Consider the following 22,024-nt stretch of genomic DNA (forward strand, 5'->3'; position numbering starts at 1 on the left):
GTATTATGAGTTAATGCCAGAGTCCTAAAGTAATTTCTGGATGTGTTTTGTTAGGGTTTTCTACTGACCATGAAAGTATGCTTTCTGTCTTCTGCTATCTAGAAAGCGGACCTCAAATTTGCTAAAACTATTTTCCTGCTGCGTTTGTTGTTTCATCTCATATCACCGCCAATATATGTGGGGGGCTTCTGTCTCCTTTTAGGGCATTTCTCTAGAGGTGAGTCAGGTCTTATATTTCCCTCTGCTAGCATTATTTAGTTCTCCGGCCGGCGCTGGGCATATAGGGATAAAAAGTAGGACATGCTACCTGGCTACTTCTAGATGATGCGGTAGGTTTAGTTCATGGTCAGTACAGTTACATCTTCCAAGAGCTTGTTCCTATTGAGGCTTATGCTAGTTCTCTGGCCATGGAGATCATGATAGTTTGACCGGCCCACTAAAGGGTTAAAATCCTTGGCTGAGAAAGGAGAGAAATAAGAAGTCTGCTGAGAGTTTTTTTTTTTTTTTTTTCTCTGTGCTCTTAATTGGATCACTTGCCAGTCTGTCTATGCTGCAGTCTTTCTTTTTTTTCTCTCTCCTTCTAATCTTTGAATGGCTCTATGTTCACCTGTCTATAATGGATCTACAGAGTGTAACTGCAGGTTTGAATAATCTCGCCACGAAAGTACAAAGTTTGCAAGATTTTGTTGTTCATGCTCCGGTATCAGAGCCGAGAATTCCTTTGCCGGAATTCTTCTCAGGGAATAGATCTAGCTTTCAGAATTTTAGAAATAATTGTAAGTTATTTTTGTCCCTGAAATCTCGTTCTGCTGGAGACCCTGCACAGCAGGTTGGGATTGTGATTTCCTTGCTCCGCGGCGACCCTCAAGATTGGGCTTTTGCATTGGCACCAGGGGATCCTGCGTTGCGCAATGTGGATGCGTTTTTTCTGGCCTTGGGCTTGCTTTATGAGGAACCTCATTTGGAACTTCAGGCAGAAAAAACTTTGATGTCCCTATCGCAGGGGCAAGATGAAGCTGAAATTTACTGCCAAAGATTCCGTAAATGGTCTGTGCTTACTCAGTGGAATGAGTGTGCCTTGGCGGCTACTTTCAGAGAGGGTCTTTCTGATGCCATTAAGGATGTTATGGTGGGGTTCCCTGTGCCTGCAAGTCTGAATGAGTCCATGACAATGGCCATTCAGATCGATAGGCGTTTGCGGGAGCGCAAACCAGTGCACCATCTGGCGGTGTCCACTGAGAAGACGCCAGAAAACATGCAGTGTGATAGAATTCTGTCCAGAAGCGAGCGGCAGAATTTTAGACGGAAAAATGGGTTGTGTTTCTATTGTGGGGATTCTACTCATGTTATATCAGCATGCTCTAAGCGTACTAAAAAGCTTGATAAATCCGTTCCCATTGGCACTTTACAGTCTAAATTTATTTTGTCTGTGACCCTGATTTGCTCTTTGTCATCTATTACTACGGACGCCTATATCGACTCTGGCGCCGCTTTGAGTCTTATGGATTGGTCCTTTGCCAATCGTTGTGGGTATGATTTGGAGCCTTTGGAGACTCTTATTCCTCTGAAGGGGATTGACTCCACCCCATTGGCTAATAATAAACCACAATACTGGACACAAGTGACTATGTGTATTAATCCGGATCACCAGGAGACTATTCGTTTTCTGGTGCTGTATAATCTACATGATGATTTGGTGCTAGGATTGCCATGGCTGCAGTCTCACAACCCAGTCCTTGACTGGAGAGCTATGTCTGTGTTGAGCTGGGGATGTAAGGGGACTCATGGGGACGTACCTTTGGTGTCCATTTCATCATCTATTCCCTCTGAAATCCCTGAGTTCCTGTCTGATTATCGTGACGTCTTTGAAGAACCCAAGCTGGGTTCGCTACCTCCGCACCGTGAGTGCGATTGTGCTATAGATTTAATTCCGGGTAGTAAATACCCAAAGGGTCGTTTATTTAATCTGTCTGTGCCTGAACATACTGCTATGCGAGAATATATAAAGGAGTCCTTGGAAAAGGGACATATTCGTCCATCGTCATCTCCCTTAGGAGCCGGTTTTTTCTTTGTGTCAAAAAAAGACGGCTCTTTGAGACCATGTATTGATTATCGGCTTTTGAATAAAATCACGGTTAAATATCAATACCCATTGCCGTTGCTGACTGATTTGTTTGCTCGCATAAAGGGGGCCAAGTGGTTCTCTAAGATTGATCTCCGTGGGGCGTATAATTTGGTGCGGATCAGGCAGGGGGATGAGTGGAAAACCGCATTTAATACGCCCGAGGGCCACTTTGAGTATTTGGTGATGCCTTTTGGTCTTTCTAATGCCCCTTCAGTCTTCCAGTCCTTTATGCATGATATTTTCCGCGATTTTTTGGATAAATTTATGATAGTGTATCTGGATGATATTCTGATTTTTTCGGATGATTGGGACTCTCATGTCCGGCAAGTTAAGAGGGTTTTTCAGGTTTTGCGGTCTAATTCTCTGTGTGTCAAGGGTTCTAAGTGCGTTTTTGGGGTTCAGAGAATTTCCTTTTTGGGATATATTTTTTCTCCCTCTTCCATTGAGATGGATCCTGTCAAGGTTCAAGCTATTTGTGATTGGACGCAGCCCTCTTCTCTTAAAAGTCTTCAGAAATTTTTGGGCTTTGCCAACTTTTATCGTCGATTTATTTCTGGTTTTTCGGATGTCGTTAAGCCATTGACCGATTTGACTAGACAGGGTGCTGATGTTGCTAATTGGTCCCCTGATGCTGTGGAGGCCTTTCAGGAGCTTAAGCGCCGTTTTTCTTCTGCCCCTGTGTTGCGTCAGCCTGATGTGACTCTTCCTTTTCAGGTTGAGGTCGACGCTTCTGAGATCGGGGCTGGGGCAGTGTTGTCGCAGAAAAGTTCTGACTGCGCCGTGATGAGGCCTTGTGCCTTCTTTTCCCGTAAATTTTCGCCCGCTGAGCGGAATTATGATGTTGGGAATCGGGAGCTTTTGGCCATGAAGTGGGCGTTTGAGGAGTGGCGCCATTGGCTCGAGGGGGCCAGACATCAGGTGGTGGTATTGACTGACCACAAAAATTTGATCTATCTTGAGACCGCCAGGCGCCTGAATCCTAGACAGGCGCGCTGGTCATTATTTTTCTCTCGGTTTAATTTTGTGGTATCGTACCTACCGGGTTCTAAGAATGTTAAGGCGGATGCCCTTTCTAGGAGTTTTGAGCCTGATTCACCCGGCAACTCTGACCCCACAGGTATTCTTAAGGAGGGAGTTATCTTGTCAGCCGTTTCTCCAGACCTGCGGCGGGCCTTGCAGGAGTTTCAGGCGGATAGACCGGATCGTTGTCCGCCTGATAGGTTGTTTGTTCCTGATGATTGGACCAGTAGAGTCATCTCTGAGGTACATTCTTCTGCATTGGCAGGTCATCCTGGAATTTTTGGTACCAGGGATTTGGTGGCAAGATCCTTCTGGTGGCCTTCCCTGTCACGAGATGTGCGAGGCTTTGTGCAGTCTTGTGACGTTTGTGCTCGGGCCAAGCCTTGTTGTTCTCGGGCTAGTGGATTATTGTTGCCCTTGCCTATTCCTAAGAGGCCTTGGACACACATCTCGATGGATTTTATTTCAGATCTGCCTGTTTCTCAGAAGATGTCTGTCATCTGGGTGGTGTGTGACCGTTTTTCTAAGATGGTCCATTTGGTTCCCCTGCCCAAATTGCCTTCTTCTTCCGAGTTGGTGCCCCTGTTTTTTCAAAATGTTGTTCGTTTGCATGGTATTCCTGAGAATATCGTTTCTGACAGAGGAACCCAATTTGTGTCTAGATTTTGGCGGGCATTCTGTGCTAGGATGGGCATAGATTTGTCTTTTTCGTCTGCTTTTCACCCTCAGACTAATGGCCAGACCGAGCGGACTAATCAGACCCTGGAGACATATCTGAGGTGTTTTGTGTCTGCTGACCAGGATGATTGGGTTGCTTTTTTGCCATTGGCGGAGTTCGCCCTCAATAATCGGGCCAGCTCTGCCACTTTGGTGTCCCCGTTTTTCTGTAATTCGGGGTTCCACCCTCGATTTTCCTCCGGTCAGATGGAATCCTCGGATTGTCCTGGAGTAGATGCGGTGGTGGAGAGATTGCATCATATCTGGGGGCAGGTGATGGACAATTTAAAGTTGTCCCAGGAGAAGACTCAGCTTTTTGCCAACCGTCACCGTCGTGTTGGTCCTCGGCTTTGTGTTGGAGATTTGGTGTGGTTGTCTTCTCGTTTTGTCCCTATGAGGGTCTCATCTCCTAAGTTTAAGCCTCGGTTCATCGGTCCGTATAAAATATTGGAGATTCTTAACCCTGTTTCCTTCCGTTTGGACCTCCCTGCATCCTTTTCTATTCATAACGTTTTTCATCGGTCGTTATTGCGCAGGTATGAGGCACCGGTTGTGCCTTCCGTTGAGCCTCCTGCTCCGGTGTTGGTTGAGGGTGAGTTGGAGTACGTTGTGGAAAAAATCCTAGACTCCCGTGTTTCCAGACGGAGACTCCAGTATCTGGTCAAGTGGAAGGGATACGGCCAGGAGGATAATTCTTGGGTCACTGCATCTGATGTTCATGCCTCTGATCTGGTTCGTGCCTTTCATAGGGCCCATCCTGATCGCCCTGGTGGTTCTGGTGAGGGTTCGGTGCCCCCTCCTTGAGGGGGGGGTACTGTTGTGAATTTGGATTCTGGGCTCCCCCGGTGGCTACTGGTGGAATTGAACTTGTGACATCATCTTCCCTGTTCACCTGTTCTGATTAGATCTGGGTGTCGCTATATAACCTGGCTTCTCTGTTAGATGCTTGCCGGTCAACAATGTTATCAGAAGCCTCTCTGTGCTTGTTCCTGCTCCCAGACATCTACTAGATAAGTTGGACATTCGTCCATGTTTTGTTTTTGTATTTTGGTTCCAGTTCACAGCTGCAGTTTCGTTGCTGTGTCTGGAAAGCTCTTGTTGATCAGGAATTGCCACTCTGGTATTATGAGTTAATGCCAGAGTCCTAAAGTAATTTCTGGATGTGTTTTGTTAGGGTTTTCTACTGACCATGAAAGTATGCTTTCTGTCTTCTGCTATCTAGAAAGCGGACCTCAAATTTGCTAAAACTATTTTCCTGCTGCGTTTGTTGTTTCATCTCATATCACCGCCAATATATGTGGGGGGCTTCTGTCTCCTTTTAGGGCATTTCTCTAGAGGTGAGTCAGGTCTTATATTTCCCTCTGCTAGCATTATTTAGTTCTCCGGCCGGCGCTGGGCATATAGGGATAAAAAGTAGGACATGCTACCTGGCTACTTCTAGATGATGCGGTAGGTTTAGTTCATGGTCAGTACAGTTACATCTTCCAAGAGCTTGTTCCTATTGAGGCTTATGCTAGTTCTCTGGCCATGGAGATCATGACATCTAACGTCCTAGAGATGTGCATCACTCGGAGTTTAGGTGTGTTGGACAACACCAAAAATGACCCTACTCAAACATCCAGGGGAAACTCAGGATTGTCAAACACTGAGGTCATGGGACCGGGGCTGTTTGAGAAACTCTGTGCCAAAGTAGAGGAGTCCCAAATTTTAAGTTGATTTCGTGTCAGAAAAGGTAGGGAGTTGGTCAAGTTACGATGTATCTTAGAGGTCCAAAGTAGTGAAGTCCGTGCCAGTCGTGAAACAGACCTTTCTTTCGAGACCCATTGTTTTCCTCCCTGATCATTAAACCAGTCCAATGCCCATATCGCTATGGCTCCCCGATGGTAGTTTCTCAAGTTTGGCATGCCCATCTGATTTGGGTTTGCTAAGCAGTGAGCAAGCAAGTCGAGGTCTCTTCAGTCCCCATATGAACTTACTACAGTTTATCTCCTAGTGATAAAACCTTCATTGTAAGTAAACCGCACACAGTCAAAAAAGTGACACATTGTTAAATTCAGTGTCTCAGCTTCTACCTCAGATTACATAGGAAAGACCTGCTGACAGATTCCCTTACAGACCTCAGTTAGATACTTCTTGTTGTGATTAATGGGGGATGGGAACAAGCAGCCCATAATGAGATTGCAGCAGGTTATGGCCCTACACTGATCGGATGGTATAGTACTATATAGTGTTCCAGTTTTTAGACGAGCAGAATGGTAATACCCAGTTGTATGTTCATTCTTATTCTTCCATTAGGATTAATGGAAGAATTGCCATTTTACTTCTTAAGATTGTATTTTGAAACAGAACTACTTTGCAGGAGTGTGAATCAGTAAAACTACACAATGGAATGGCTTTCTGCCTGTACCTAATTGAACATGTCAGCGTTCACAAAGTCCACCTGCTGCTACTCTGCAGGTGGCCAGTTGCACAATCTTTTCCACATTTCTTTACTTCTCAATGCATCAGTTCATTTGTGCAGTCGTGCAACCAGACTGTGCCTCTCTAAAATGCACCAGCAATTCTCAGAAAATACACGGTACACTGAAGAACGACTGGTGACTATAGCCAGAGGCGACACTAGCCTAGTACCAACCCCGGCTGGCTTCTACCAGCACTGCTAGAGGTGATCTCTATGGCAGAGACCTGTCAATCACCTGGATCAATGCTGCAAGTCTGGGGAAAAAAAGCCCTCATACGTCTGTCAACAGAAAAATAAAACATTTATGACTCTTGAGCCAAGAGGAGGAAGAAACGAAAGCTCAAAAACAGAAAATTACTTAGTCAGGAAGAGGTTGATGTTTGTTTGAGGAATGTTCTGCCACGCTGAATGCACTTGGGCAGACAAATCATCAAGATCCGCTGCTGGCAGCTCCTTTTGTAATTGCCGACCAATGACTTCACAGCCAGGTGCTGTTGTGTTAAAAAAAAAAAAAGCGCTCCTGGGAGATTTTGGAGAAATAGCAGTACCTGGGTCCACACCCAAATAACACCAAGCTGTTTATCTAGAACACGCCTGTGTGTATATACAGTATATTTGTCTGAATATAACAACTTATTAATTGACTAGCTGAGCTTAATATTTCTTGCTAAGAGTTGATTTTCTAATGTTGGATATTGATGTGGGTTAAAGGTACCGGCTCTCACTATGTTCATGCCATTCACAGGGACATAAAACTGGAAGGTACGAGGCAGCGACATTCCTCCGGTGGAATGAATACAAGAGAAATGATTCTTGGCCTTGAAGGCGTTGAGCTTGGAGCTGATGGGAAGGTGAGAATGTAAGCATTGCTTGTAAGGCTAAAGCACGCCATGCGCTCAGGTTGGTTTGGAGAATGACTTTTTGCATATTTTTTCCATCTTGTCTGCAATCGTACTCATTGCATTTGCTTTCTCGGCTCTCCTCAATATGCGTTAAAATTTTGATTATGTAGAAAAATGTTGACTTACTCTGATTGCCATGGCTTTTGACTATGGTATGATATTAAATGTTTCTTTGTATTTGTCTTTTTTCCTGTATAAGCCATTGGTAATAATGGGTAATTGTAACTCATAACTGTGGCGCTCAATAAACACCCAGAATAAACTCTACCATTCTGGTGACTGTGTCCCAATGACATCCAGTAGTCAGGTTCCCAGTATTGTGGATGGTGTGTATTGTATTTCTCATGATAGTTGAACTCCTATTATAGGACTTTTGATGGCATACTGTTAGGATAAGCTATCACTGTTTGATTCCTGGGGTCTGAACTCCGGGATCTACACAAATCGGCAGATTACAACCTAAGGTGACATAATTTCTGCGATTATTTAAAGGTACCGTCACACTCAGCGACGCTGCAGCGATATAGACAACGAGCCGATCGCTGCAGCGTCGCTGTTTAGGTCGCTGGGGAGCTGTCACAGAGACCGCTCTCTCCAGCGACCAACGATCAGGGGAACGACTTCAGCATCGTTGAAACTGTCTTCAACGATGCCGAAGTCCCCCTGCAGCACCTGGGTAACCAGGGTAAACATCGGGTTACTAAGTGCAGGGCCGCGCTTAGTAACCCGATATTTACCCTGGTTACCATTGTAAAAGTAAAAAAAAAAAACAGTACATACTCACCTTCTGATATCTGTCCCCCGGCATCCGCGCTGCTGATCAGAGCTTCCTCCACTGACTGTGTCAGGGCCGGCAGAGCACAGCGGTGACGTCACCGCTGTGCTCGGCTTTACGGCCGGCACTGACACATTCAGTGCAGGAAGCTCTGAGCAGCAGCGCGGATGCCGGGGGACAGATATCAGAAGGTGAGTATGTACTGGGGTTTTTTTTTACTTTTACAATGGTAACCAGGGTAAATATCGGGTTACTAAGCGCGGCCCTGCGCTTAGTAACCCGATATTTACCCTGGTTACCATTGTAAAACATTGCTGGCATTGTTGCTTTTGCTGTCAAACACGACGATACACACCGACCTAACGACGAAATAAGGTGCTGGCCTTCTAGCTCCGACCAACGATATCACAGCGGGATCCAGATCGCTGCTGCGTGTCAAACACAACGAGATCGCTATCCAGAACGCTGCAACGTCACGGATCGTTGTCGTTCTCGTTGGAAAGTTGTTCAGTGCGAAGGTACCTTAAGGATTAAAGAAGCACGCCGATCCAAGTTTTCAATATATTGCAGTCATCATCCTATATGCCATTGTGTATTTGCAATTGCTCATTTTCTCTTCTTCTCTTTTCCATTAGATCTATGACATCACTTGATTAAAATCAGACTAGAAAAATCCTCCTAAGCTTTACGTAGAAACAGGAAGTTTCTTTTCCCTGCGTGAGTTATCATTAGAACTACAATTTTACATCACTGCAAAGTCTGTGGATGGTGGACGATCGGAGCAGCTAGGTCAGGAGTTGAAGAGGAGGTGGAGCTGGGCTGCCAAGGACTTTGCATTGATGTAGAATTGTAGTTCTGATGATGACTCATGCAGGGAAAAAATAATTCCTGTTTCTATATACAGCTCTGGCAAAAATTAAGAGATCACTGAAAAAGGTTCAGATTGTCTGATTTTTCTCTTTATAGGTATATTTTTGAGTAAAATGTAAATTGTTCTTTTAGTATTATTATTATTATTTATTGTTATAGCGCCATTTATTTATATAAGCTACTGCGAATTTCCAAACAATACATTTTGTATTTATTTTCTTACAAAGGAAAATAGTCAAAATAAAAAAAAAAAACAGTGCTTTCAGACCTCAAATAATGCAAATAAAGCAAGTTCATAATTATTTAGAAACAACAATACTAGAGTTCAAAAATCAATATTTTGTGGAATAACCATGATTTTAATCACAGCTTTCATGCGTCTTGGCATGCTTTCCACCAGTCTTTCACACTGCTTCTGGCGCAAAAATGTAAGCAGTTCTTCTTTGTTTGATGGTTTGTGACTACCCATCATCCTCTTGATTATATTCTTGAGGTTTTCAATGGGGCTCAGGTCTGGAGATTGGGCTGCCCATGACAGGGTTTTGATGTGGTGGTCTCTTAATGTTTGCCAGAGCTGTAGTTCTTAGAAGGATTTAGCTAGTCAATTTTTAATTAAGTGATGTCATAGACCTAATAGAAAAGAGAAAAATTAACTGGGTAGAAGAGCGTAATGAGCAATTGTAAGTGCACAGTGCCACACAATATGATGACTGCAATATATTAGAAGGATAAAAACTTGGATGGAAATGCTTCTTTACAAAATGAATTGAGTTGATGGCAGAAAATGTGATGAAGTACAAATGAAATCATTACTTACTTGTTAACTTCCCCTCCGCTCCAGCACCCAATGATAATGTCAGCGTTCGGCTAGGGTCAAACGACCGTTTTTCTCTAATTCGAGAAACTCTGTCCGATTTATGCTAATCGCACTCTGATCAGAGTTTGATCCAAAATTTTTGGATGTGAAGAAGAAAAAAATTCTTTATTTTCACTGTTCTGTTATACCATAAAAATCAAATTGCACTTGAATGTCATCATAGTGCAGTCATGGACTCACAGATATGAATGATGGAGTGTGATCCGATAATCAGATGCAGCTTCTGCAAGCTGTGATTTTTCCCTTTCATCGAGACGTTCCGAAGAAAAAAATCAGACGTGCGTGGCCCATAGAATAACGTGGGAGACAAGTACTGTCTGTTAAATTGATAGCTGGCACTTGTTCGATTTTTACTGTCATGGGCACGAGCCCTTCGGTGGTCACGTACATGTGTACGATCACTGCAGGACAATTCAACAAGACCCACTGGGACTATGCGGGGAAGGAAATTACCAGGTGAATAATTTTTTCCCTGCCATCAGCTTAATCTCTTCGTATTCCTGAAACCTCCCTTTTCAATGTATTTATTGTCAGGGTGGGTCTGCCCCTGTACATGGGGGATACGGGTAACATAACTGTTCCCCTGAAGTTAGTGCAGTCAGAATAGAGAGCTTTCCGTGTGTGATCATGTGCTCACGTCCTCTACAGACAAGGTCATTGACGATATCACTCAGTACATGATGTCCGCGATACCAGCGCACAGGTACATTGGTATCTAACGGTTTAATCATTAATATTCTATGTCACAAAAGGGACAGGTAATGAATGAGACTAGGAACCGTGGGTCGCTCTGGTCATGTAAGATTATGTGCAAGTATCTCGTTCACAATGACTGCAGCATTCCCGGGAGTCACTGCAGACGTCCATTATGTGAATATATTGAGAACCTCAATTCTCCGTGGCTTTAGATTATGTTCCTCTCTTAGATGCCATTAATATTCGGTAACGGATTATCTGGCCCTTTACCAGTTATCCCACAACTGATGGAATACTCCACTTTCTTTTTTCCAGTAGTTTGTGGCTTTGAGGTATGCCTTGTCATGGCTGATGGGCTCTCGTGAATTGGCTAATTAATGCGCAAAGGACCTTCACTTTTCTAAGTACATTCTGCATAGCAGTAATATAGTTCAGATGTCATATATTCAGTGTTTGCATACAGCTCAGAGCGCTGCTGTATTCTTTTGTTTGTACTTATTGGTTGCAGTCATGAGTCCAACCATGAATTGTCCTTACCAGTCAAGTTAAAGAATAAAAAAAAATCAGCTAAATAAAAAGTCTTTTATTTACAGAGTGATTTGAAGAAGAAACGCTTCAGCGTGTAGTATACAGTGCTGTGCTGCAAAGTAAGAATACTTTCAAAAATAGAAGTGTTAATAGTTTATTTTTATCAATTAACAACATTCACAGGGCAATCACACTGAATATTGATTAGCTTTAGATTTGTTGGTTATTCATTCACTTACCATTGTGTTAATTGATAAAAATTAAACTATTAACGATGTTGTTTTTTAAGGCATTTTTTTCTACACCAGCCTAAATTTTTTGTACATTACTGTATGAGGACACAGTTCTGTAGGTGTTTGTTAATTTGCCGTTTTACGTTCGAGCGTTAGGTCTTTATATAATAAAATTGCAATCAGTCGGCTATTTTCCATGCTTAAATATTCTGTTGTGCTAGTGTCATAATGCATAAAGAGAGTGGAAATTTACCAATTTTCCATATTGAGTGCTTGTGGTAAACATAAAATCTGGATTGTTCCCAATAATTTGTCTCATTATGTATTGGTCACTTTTAAAATTGCTTAAAAAATAAGTCTGCTTCTGTTTCTTTACATAACAAGACCCATCCTGCATAACCATGAATAGCAGTGCCAGGAAGGAGGACAACCCTGTGTGTAAATGTTTAATGTTGGCATCTGACATTTGTTTCTCCCCCCAGACTGTATCATATACACAGTTTTTGTACCCAACCAATGCCTTGGGAGCCCGGAGAAACACCATAGACTCCACATGCTCCTTCTCTCAGTTTCGGAATGCAAGTCATCGTAACCTTACGCTGGGGAGAGCCAACAGTATCCAGGGGAGCATTGATACAGGTGATGGGATCACATTAGTGGCATACCTTACAATGCTGTACCGGGGAATGGAATTACACTCAGGGGATTGGTTTCAGCCTCTTCCCTGTACTTGTTACATTTATCTGCACATTGTAGGTTCTTTATTAGTGAAATGTTTATTACTTCATATTGTGGAGAAAGGCTTGTATGGCTTTTTCTTGCTTATGGTTCTATTTGAAGATTTTTGGTTTACCTGCTCACTGCACCTTCACATTGCCACTTTTGAACATGTCAGATGCATATAAAGTTGTACATAATGGGGCCAAAAAGGCTTGCAGTTCTCCATATTTTTTTTTCTATTCATTTTTTGCTCTTTTGCGGCTAAACTGGTAAAAAAAAAAAATGAAGAAACGTTTACAAATCGTTTTATTGAAAAATGTCTTACTGTTTTGCATCTACATCTTCTCTGTAGACCCCTCTGTCCCCAATGTAATCGACTAGACATAAATCCTGTGTATTTTGATCCTGTTCTCAGTCTTGTTACGTCCTGTCCTGTTTTTTTTTTATTTTATTTCTAGTCTACAATAATCTGGAAACCTATATTTGTACAAGAGCTGCAAATGCAAAATTCCAGTCCTGACTTCAGTAACTTGGACATTTGGTCCATAACAGAGGTGCTCATACTTTTCTCTTCCAGGGGCCACATTGTCAGAGTGATAAACATAAAGGGCGATTCCCGTCTTTATATCATACTGACTTTTGTAGGAGGTTTGGCTCCCCAGAGCGGGGGTGCACACCTATGCATCTTTCTATTGTACTTTTTGGCAATCATAAATTAATATAGGCTCAAACATTATTGCTTCAAATCTTACATGATTGATTAACTTAGCCTTTCTTGCTATTGTTCATCCTCACAGGTAGTGACATAGGAGACTTCACAGAGTACGATCCGAATCTCTTGGATGATCCCCAGTGGCCATGTGGCAAGCATAAACGGGTCTTAATATTCCCTTCCTACATGGTGAGTGTGGGTGCACACGGATGGTGATGTTGGGGTTACTTAGATTGTAATAATTACGGTCCAATATCCCATTATGGTCAGTTCACACTATGTATATATGCAGTTTTAAACTTTTTTTCTTAAAAAGGAGTTAACACGTTGTGGTCAAACACCACCAAAACTGCACCATTTGGCCCCGATTTAGCAGCAACTTGTAAGCGTTCACTAAACCCTCTACCCAGTAGACACAGATTACTCACAAATGAGTCTGATCATGAATTATTCATTTTCAGTCTTTACATTACTACAGACGTTAAAGCGTTTGTCTCACAAAGTACATTTTAATGAATAGATTTTGGTATTGTAATAAGTTGGATGTGTTAAAAAATGTTCCCGTGCTGAGATAATCTTATAAATGTGCCCCTGTTATATACTGTTAATTTCTGCATCTCACCATGTAGCGCTGCTCGAGTTCATGGCCGGCATATTCCACAGCTCCTGGTCAGGGGAAAACATAAGTCAATTATGATACAGTGGCATGTAAAAGTTTGGGCACCCCTGGTCAAAATTACTGTTATTGTGAGCAGTTAAGCAAGTTGAAGCAGAGGTGTATCTAGGGTTTCTGGCGCCCGGGGCAAGATTACATTTTGGCGCCCCCCCAGGACATATGGGATTTGCACACTCAGTCATGTGCCCACGAGCTCCTCTCAATAATGCTCTCAATATTCAGTGAAAAATTGAGAGAAGCAGAAGAGAAGCTTGTTGTCACAGGACCATAAGTATGAAAATCGCATATGAGTGAAGTGTCCATGTGACGACTACTGGAACCTGCAGAGCTGAATCCTGACATTGCAGCTTCTGAATTCTCACAACGCATGCACTGCACACATTTAGGATTCTCCCTTGCCGGTGGACAGTCATGTCAGCACAAGCATGCGATTTGTATACTTCTGGCCACATTCCAACTAGACGTGCCCGGCCTCGCTCAGTTCATTTTCATTGACGGAGGCCACACATGTCTAGTCAGCACGTGACCGCATGTATGTAAATCGCCAGCACGAGAGAATCCTGACAGTGTGCAGGGCGCACTGTGAGAAGTCAGAAGTCTGCAGTCACAAAGAATGACTGCAGACTCATCACAAACCTGGACATCCCCTTTAATGCTCCTAACATAAATAAAAACATGAGGTACCTTATAGATGATGTCGCCTCTGGAGTTGTTCTCCTTTTCTTCATCTTGTCCAGACCCCATGATGAGTTTTCTCATCCACAGCCGTCTCTGCAGGTTTCCATCTTCTCCGCTCTTTTGCAGAAAATCTCCACATGATACCCCTAAAGATACAAGTGTCATTATAATGAGTTAAAAATTGCCCCTCACTATATTGTCTGCACAAAATATGACTCCCACACTGTCCCTCTTATGGTACATGCTCTATACACTGACCTCTCCTTTCCATACCGGCCCCCTCTTCACACTGTCCTCTCATACTGTGTCCCCCCCTATAGGGCCTAGTGTTTATACTGTACTCTCTCATCACACTCCCCCTCCTTGGTATACTGTCCCCTCCTGGCTGTGCCCTTACACTGTCCCCCCCATGCTACGCCCCCACTACTGTTTCTATTCTGTGCCCACTCACTTTTCTCCCCCATACTGTCTCCTCACTCCATTCCACCTCCATCATTGCCCATTCCACCACATCCATCATTTCCTCATCCCCCTCCATCCCAATTATTGCACTCTCCCTGTCAGCCCCATCATTGCCCTCGCCTCTCCTCCCCGTACACACACAAAACCATTTACGTCTCTGCACATTCACCCGCAGCGCTACGCATGCACGCACAAACACACACACACATACTGCGTACAGTATAATGGCCACACCTAGTTACTCCTACACACGCAGCTGAGCTCCGTACACCTTGCACACGCAGCTCTGCTCCATACAGCTTGTACACACGCGGCTCTGCTCCATACAGCTTGTACACACGCGGCTCTGCTCCGTACATATGCGGCTCTGCTTCATACACCTCATAGACACACACGACTCCGCTCCATACACCTTCCACACACGGCTCCACTCCGTACACCTCGTACACACACGGCTCCCCTCTGTACACCTCGCACACACACGGCTCCCCTCTGTACACCTCGCACACACACAGCTCCCCTCTGTACACCTCGCACGCACACGGCTCCCCTCTGTACACCTCGCACACACACGGCTCCCCTCTGTACACCTCGCACGCACACGGCTCCCCTCTGTACACCTCGCACGCACACGGCTCCCCTCTGTACACCTCGCACGCACACGGCTCCGCTCTGTACACCTCATACACACACGGCTCCGCTCTGTACACCTCGCACACACACAGCTCCGCTCTGTACACCTCGCACACACACGGCTCCGCTCTGTACAACTCGCACACACACGGCTCCCCTCTGTACACCTCGCACACACACGGCTCCCCTCTGTACACCTCGCACGCACACGGCTCCCCTCTGTACACCTCGCACGCACACGGCTCCCCTCTGTACACCTCGCACGCACACGGCTCCCCTCTGTACACCTCGCACGCACACGGCTCCCCTCTGTACACCTCGCACGCACACGGCTCCCCTCTGTACACCTCGCACACACACGGCTCCGCTCCATGCACCTTGCACAAACCCAGCTCTGCTCCATACACCTCATAGACACACATAACTCTGCTCCATACACCTTGCACACACGGCTCCACTCCGTACACACCCAGCTCTGCTCCGTACACCTCATACACACACGGCTCCGCTCCATACACCTTGCACACACCCAGTTCTGTTCCATACACCTTGCACACACCCAGTTCCGCTCCATACACCTTGCACACACGGCTTCCGTTCTGTACACCTCATACACACACAGCTCTGCTACATCCACACAAACCACTCCTGACCCCACACAAAACCTTACCCTTGTCCAGCACCATGAGAACCAGCAGAGTCCTGCACTACACGAAGGCCCTTGATCATGTGACTCCTGACTCCTCCCCTCCTGTGACCTCATCACAGGTCCTGTGCGCACAGAGCAGCGGCAATAACAGCTGTGGTGTGCGGCTCTCTGTGGTGGAGGGGCTCTGCTGTGGGGCCTCCTTGGACCGCCACCGAATCATCAGGCGGCCCGCCGGCGCCCCCCTGTCGGCAGCGCCCAGGGCACATGCCTCGGCTGCCCCCCCCCCCTGGATACGCCACTGAGTTGAAGAAGAAACTATCTCTAAGGCCGTGTGCACACGTTCCGTATTTATCGCGTTTTTATAGCGAAAAACGCGATAAAACCGCGAAAAAAGCGCATCCATTAAGCATCCTATTAATAGCATGCAATCCGCAATTTTTGTGTACATCGCGGTAAAAAACGCAGCATGTTCATTAATTTTGTGGATTTTTCGTGGATTTCCCGCTATTTAATGCATTGGGAACCTCCGGAAAAAAACGCAGAAAAACGCGAAAAAAACGCATGTGGATTTCCTGCAGAAAAAGTCCGGTTTAGTTCAGGAAATTTCTGCAAAGAATCCTGACGTGTGCACATAGCCTAAAAGGGCAAACGTTAAAGATGACACATTCCCAGTCGATGGCATTCATTTATATCTGTAAAGATGTATGTAAACAGTAGTAAGCGAATGATAATCCCTACGATGAATGTTAATATGAACCGGTTTTTATTTTATTTTATTTGGTTTGCAATGACGTATATGTTTTTTTTATTTGTGTGCTTGTTTTATTTAGTTTGTTTAGTTTATTTTGATTGTTCTAAAACCAAAATCAGAATGTGAATATATCTTGACATTTTTCGTAATGAAAAATGAACTGATTGAAAAAATAAAAAAAGATCTCACATTTCATTTGTATTTTAGGCACAAAAAAATTCAGATTTTTTTTTACGTTTTTAAAAATTACAAAAAAGAAAATGGGCCAATGCAAAAGTTTGGGCACCCTGCATGCTTAGTACCTAGTATCACCCCTTTTGCAATTATCACAGCTTGTAAACGCTTTTTGTAACTGGACAAGAGTCTTTCAATTCATGTTTGAGGGATTTTCATTCATTCTTCCTTGGAAAATTCTTCAGTTCTCTGATATTCCAGGGTCGTCGTGCATTCACTGCTATTTTGAGTTCTAGCCAGATATTTTCAATGATGTTCAGATCAGGGGACTGTGAGGGCCATTGTAAATCCTTCAGCTTGCGCCTTTTAAGGTAGTCTATTGTGGATTTTGACATGTGTTTAGGATCATTATCCATTGGTAGAAGCCATCCTCTTTTCAACTTCAGCTTTTTTATGTGTTATGTTGTTATGTTTGCATCAAGAATTTGTTGAAATTTCATTGAATCCATTCTTCTTACTACCTGTGAAATGTTCCTCGTGCCGTTGTCTGCAACACAACCCCAAAGCATGATTGAACAATGCACCACAACTCCACACTCTGCAAAATCTTTCTGAAGGTCTTTTGCTGTCAAGCGGGGGTTCTGATTTGCCTCTCTAGCAATCCTACAAGCAGCTCTCACTGAAATTTTGCTTGGTCTTCCAGACCTTATCTTGACCTCCACTGTTAACTGCCATTTCTTCGTTACATTTCATACTGAGAAAAGGGCAACTTGAAAACACTGTGCTATCTTCTTATAGCCATCTCCTGCTTTGTGGGCATCCACCATTTTCATTTTCAGAGTGCTGGGCAGCTGCTTAGAAGAACCCACGGCTGCTGTTTTTTGGCAGAAAGTTAGAGGCTAGGTTTTTATAAAGCTGGGGAATTTACATCACCTAGTCTTTTCTAACTATGATACTGAATAAGCCGTAACCCTAACAGGCTAATTATCTTCTGAGACCTTGGTCAAAGTTATCTGAGCACACAAATCTCCAAGGGTGCCCAAACTTTTGCAACTGCAAATTTCCTTTTGGTAATTTTTAAAATGTAAAAAAATGACGATATATATATATTATTCTTTTGCCTAAAATAGAAAGGAAATGTGTCATCTTTAATGTTAGGCCTTTCACATATCATTTTATCTTCAACTTGCTTATCTGTTGACAATAACAGTAATTTTGACCATTGGTGCCCAAACTTTTACATGCCACTGTTGGTGTACATACAGACTAAACAGCAGAGGTTTGCGGCTGCGTCTTTAGCAGGTAACACATTTCCCTGCTTGTCTGTTGTATCACAGGAGCAAGTGTTTCTGCCACACCACCAGTCCTGTGAGCTCATCATAAATCAAGTCAGTGACATAGAAGCTCCGCAGCCACTGAGTTTATATGTCACTGACTTACCATGCACTCAGAGGGCTGGAGACATAATGAAAACACTTGCTCCTGTGATAAAACAGGAGGTAAAATGTTACTGGAGTAATTAGCTGCGAACCCCTGCTGTTTTGTCTGCACGCTCACTTATCATAAGTGATTTATGCATACTCCCCTGTCTATGTGCTTTGGTATGCGTCCACCATGAACTGGAGCAGTTCTGCATGGTCGTACACAGCAAATACCGGTATACAGCAGGGGCACGTTTATTAGGTCATCTCAGCACAGGAATATTTTTTTAAAACACATCTAATTGTGGAGCTTATTATAATTCCAAGATCAATTGATTAAAATATACTTTGTATAACAGCCCCCTTTAGTGTTGATTATTAAATCACAGGAAAGGTTTTAGTTTACGCATCTATTGACGTTATTGAGACAGGGCAGAAAGTCATCGTTGAGAACTTCACCCCAATTCCTGGAATAAATGTACATTGCGAATGCAAAAATCCTAAAACAGGCGTGAACTTGTTTAAACCCATCACCTTCTGAACCCATCACCGTTGACCTGTAATTTCCTACAAAGACACAAGTGCCTAGTGTCAGTAATGATTTTTGCCCAATTATTAATTAAATAGTAGTTCACTTGAAGGGTCAGGCCACATATTGCAGGCGATGTGCAGCCATGTTGAAAATATTTTCTCAGAGAAAAATGTGCAACTGCACCAATTAGAGGTAAACCCTCAGGCTGCTACATGTGGCCTCACCCTAAAGCTTAGTTGCTTAGCTTAGATGCATATTTACTACTTGTGTTTCATCCTTTTATATGATCAGTGTTAATATTTGATATTTTCTTTGCGGTTAGTTTTTGGCAACAAAAATCTCAAATGACTTAATATGTGCAATACTCAAAGTTCCTAATACGTGTTAAAATTTGCTCTCTGAAGTTCAGCCTAAATATATGTTTATTTACTTAAAGGGAATCGGTCACCAGGTTTTTACTACCTAATCTGGGAGTAGTATAACATAGTGGCAGAGACACTTATTCTAGCAATGTGTATTTTACGGAGCTGATTGCTGTAGTTCTGATAAAATCACAGTTTTATCAGCAGGAGATTATCACTAGAGGACTAGTAAACCTGCTGACATGTAGTCCTCCATATTCATGAGCTATAAATAACCCCACCCCCTATCATGGATTGGCCGCTTTCTGCCTATGCACAGTGTACACAGAAAGCAGCCAATCAGTGGTGTGGATGGGGGTATATCGGGCTCAGTATTTAGAGAACTGATAGATCTGCAACAGAGAAAACCATGATGTTATTAAAACTACAGCAAATCAGGATTTCTGTCTCTATGATGACATGATGCTCTCATTTGAGCATAGCAAAAACCCAGTGGTAGATTCATTTTAAATTGATTGTTTCTTGAAGACAACTCCTGTCTATAGACCCTATTAGGACATAGACATTATAGAGGGGGCTTTTCCCTTCCGAAACTCACCTTTTCCTCCAAAGAGCCAGAACGTAGAGCTGCTCGGTACAAGCTGTTTCCATTGTGGCAGTCGTAAGTCGTCCGTGTATGACATGGATCGCTGATGCAGTCTTTCCTGGCTGGCTCTGTCCTCCCGGTGTAATCAATAGTTTGCCTGCAGCTAATGGCCATATTATGAAAGGAATGGTCCCTGATGAGGCCGATCTCCGATAATAGACATATAACACATGTGCCTGTAGGGATAGGATTTATCTAAGTCGGCTCCCTTTTCTCTTCCTTGAGGGCTACATTTTGTTATACCCTTTTGGAACTTTGAGCATAAGATGCATTAATCTGTTGAGCTTTGCTGGCAAAAAAATGAGAACCCCTTCGACTGTGTCCTCAGCTGTGTACACTGACTCTAGCTTTCATGTACAGACCACGGTTCTAGAATACGTGAAACCATCTGACCTCAAGAAAGATATGAATGAAACTTTTAAGGAGAAGTTTCCTCATATTAAGCTGACCCTCAGTAAAATAAGAAGGTATGTACTAATAATGTGGAAATGCCAACCACATGGGTAACATAAAACTGTATTACGGAGGCCCCCGTATATGACAACATATAACGCGAGTCCGATGTTTGATATGGTTAGTTAAAATCTGAAGCAGCTTCACATACAATCTAGCAGATGGGTTTGAACACTTTTAAGTTTTTCTTTGTGTCTGACACAGTCAGCGAATATAGGGACTTTTTATAGCTCGAAACAAAGCAGTGTTGGGCCTTATTCAGACATCCATGTTGTATCCAGTTTTTTTTTCAGGAATAGATCATGTATCCATTATAATCTGTGGAGCTATTCACATGTCCCTGTTTTTTCACGGACCGTGTGTACGTGGAAAACACACAGAGACCATGTCAGGTTTTTTCGGCAGTACAGATGAAAAGGGCCAATTCAAGGTCTGTGAAAAAGACTTGGCTTCCATGTAATGTACGTATTTAACATGGCAAAGCGTAGGAGAAACGTTGTCATTTCTAGATTTCTCTATCCGTCCGTGAATAACACTGATCCCAAACACTGATGACACCAGTACCATATTTTTCACGTACGTGACTAAGCACTGACGTGTGAATGAGGCCTTAGGGTATGTGCACAATATCTCTGTTAGGCAGATTCCAGCTGGAACCCGCACTAGAGAGAAAACTCCCAAATGAATGAACATATGGCCGACAACGTCAGACTTCCTGCTATTGCATATGGTTCTATCTTTTGTAACTTTTTATAATCACTTGAGACTTTGAAAGTCTTAAAGATGCTAAAAGAAGTGATCGCTCCGCCACCTTGTTATACATGAACTGAAAAAAAGTGTGCGGAGATGCACTAGGAAAGACCATTCAGGGAAAACGTCTCCGGCGTTTTTCTGAAACAATCTTCTGCTTCGATTCACATACTCTAAAGGAGGCCATAAACCTTAGATGGCTGTCAACCAAACACTTATAATGGACGCCTTCAAGAAAGTAATAAATTAGCATTTTTAGTTTTACAGGTTCTTTAATGATGGTAAATGAACTAAAATAGTCATAATTAGCTGTATCCCCTCACAAGGGGTCATGGCAACTAATTGTAAATGATCATCACATGAAATGATTATCTTCCAATCTCTCTACTATACTTATTATTTAAGGAAAAACCCACAACATTAAGCAAGCAATAAAGCGACTTCATAGACCGATATAGCGGAAAACCTAAAAAAAAAATTAGGTTTACCCCAAATCAGGATTGGCACTGAAATCCGGAATGGCATCTGCATAAATCATTTTAATTTAGTGGCTTTGTTTCCCAAAAGGCAGACCTTTTCAATACCATTCAAATCATCCTGGCCACCTGATCTTAAATGGGATTCTCTATCTCCAAGATCCTATCCCAATATGTAGTAGGTGTAATAATTCTAATATTAGCATATAGACATGAAGTATAGTTCTGATTAGCTGTCACTTACCTCGTGTGCAGGGTATTGCAATAGTTTAGGTATCCCTGTTGCGCCCTTCTTTATGTATTGTATCCCAATTATAATATAGCAGGAGCCATGAGCCCTCACACTTATTACATTATTACAGTGATGATTTTTCTTTATACTGCTGTCTTCATAGCCTTAAGCGAGACATTCGGAAGTTAGCCCAGGATGATTGTGGCTATGAAGAACCCACAGTAGCCATGGCATTCGTATATTTTGAGAAGCTGGCATTGAAGGGGAAGCTGAACAAACAGAACAGAAAACTTTGTGCTGGAGCTTGTATCCTGTTGGCTGCCAAAATTGGGAGTGACCTCCGAAAGCATGAAGTGAAACACCTCATTGATGTAAGTCCTTTATACAATCATCATCCTTAACTTATCTACCATGTAGGAATTCATTGGGGTTTTTAAGTGAAGAGCTGATACGTCATGTCATTGAAAGAACAGGCCCGTTGGGCGGTGCATGA

General features: G+C 43.2%; 1 protein-coding gene across 2 annotated transcripts in view; it reads left to right on the top strand.

Moving 5' to 3' along the window:
* The window catches only part of CABLES1 (Cdk5 and Abl enzyme substrate 1), a 135,295-nt gene that overhangs the window by 110,467 nt on the left and 2,804 nt on the right, over positions 1-22,024 (top strand). For both annotated transcript variants that reach the window (XM_077270351.1, XM_077270350.1), the window contains exons 5-9: positions 7,069-7,174; positions 11,687-11,843; positions 12,722-12,825; positions 19,981-20,087; positions 21,695-21,902. In XM_077270351.1, the coding sequence (XP_077126466.1) occupies positions 7,069-7,174; positions 11,687-11,843; positions 12,722-12,825; positions 19,981-20,087; positions 21,695-21,902 (682 nt within the window). The remainder of the gene's footprint in view (positions 1-7,068; positions 7,175-11,686; positions 11,844-12,721; positions 12,826-19,980; positions 20,088-21,694; positions 21,903-22,024) is intronic.

The sequence above is a fragment of the Ranitomeya variabilis genome, chromosome 6 (genome assembly GCF_051348905.1).
Source record: "Ranitomeya variabilis isolate aRanVar5 chromosome 6, aRanVar5.hap1, whole genome shotgun sequence".
Taxonomy (NCBI): domain Eukaryota; kingdom Metazoa; phylum Chordata; class Amphibia; order Anura; family Dendrobatidae; genus Ranitomeya; species Ranitomeya variabilis.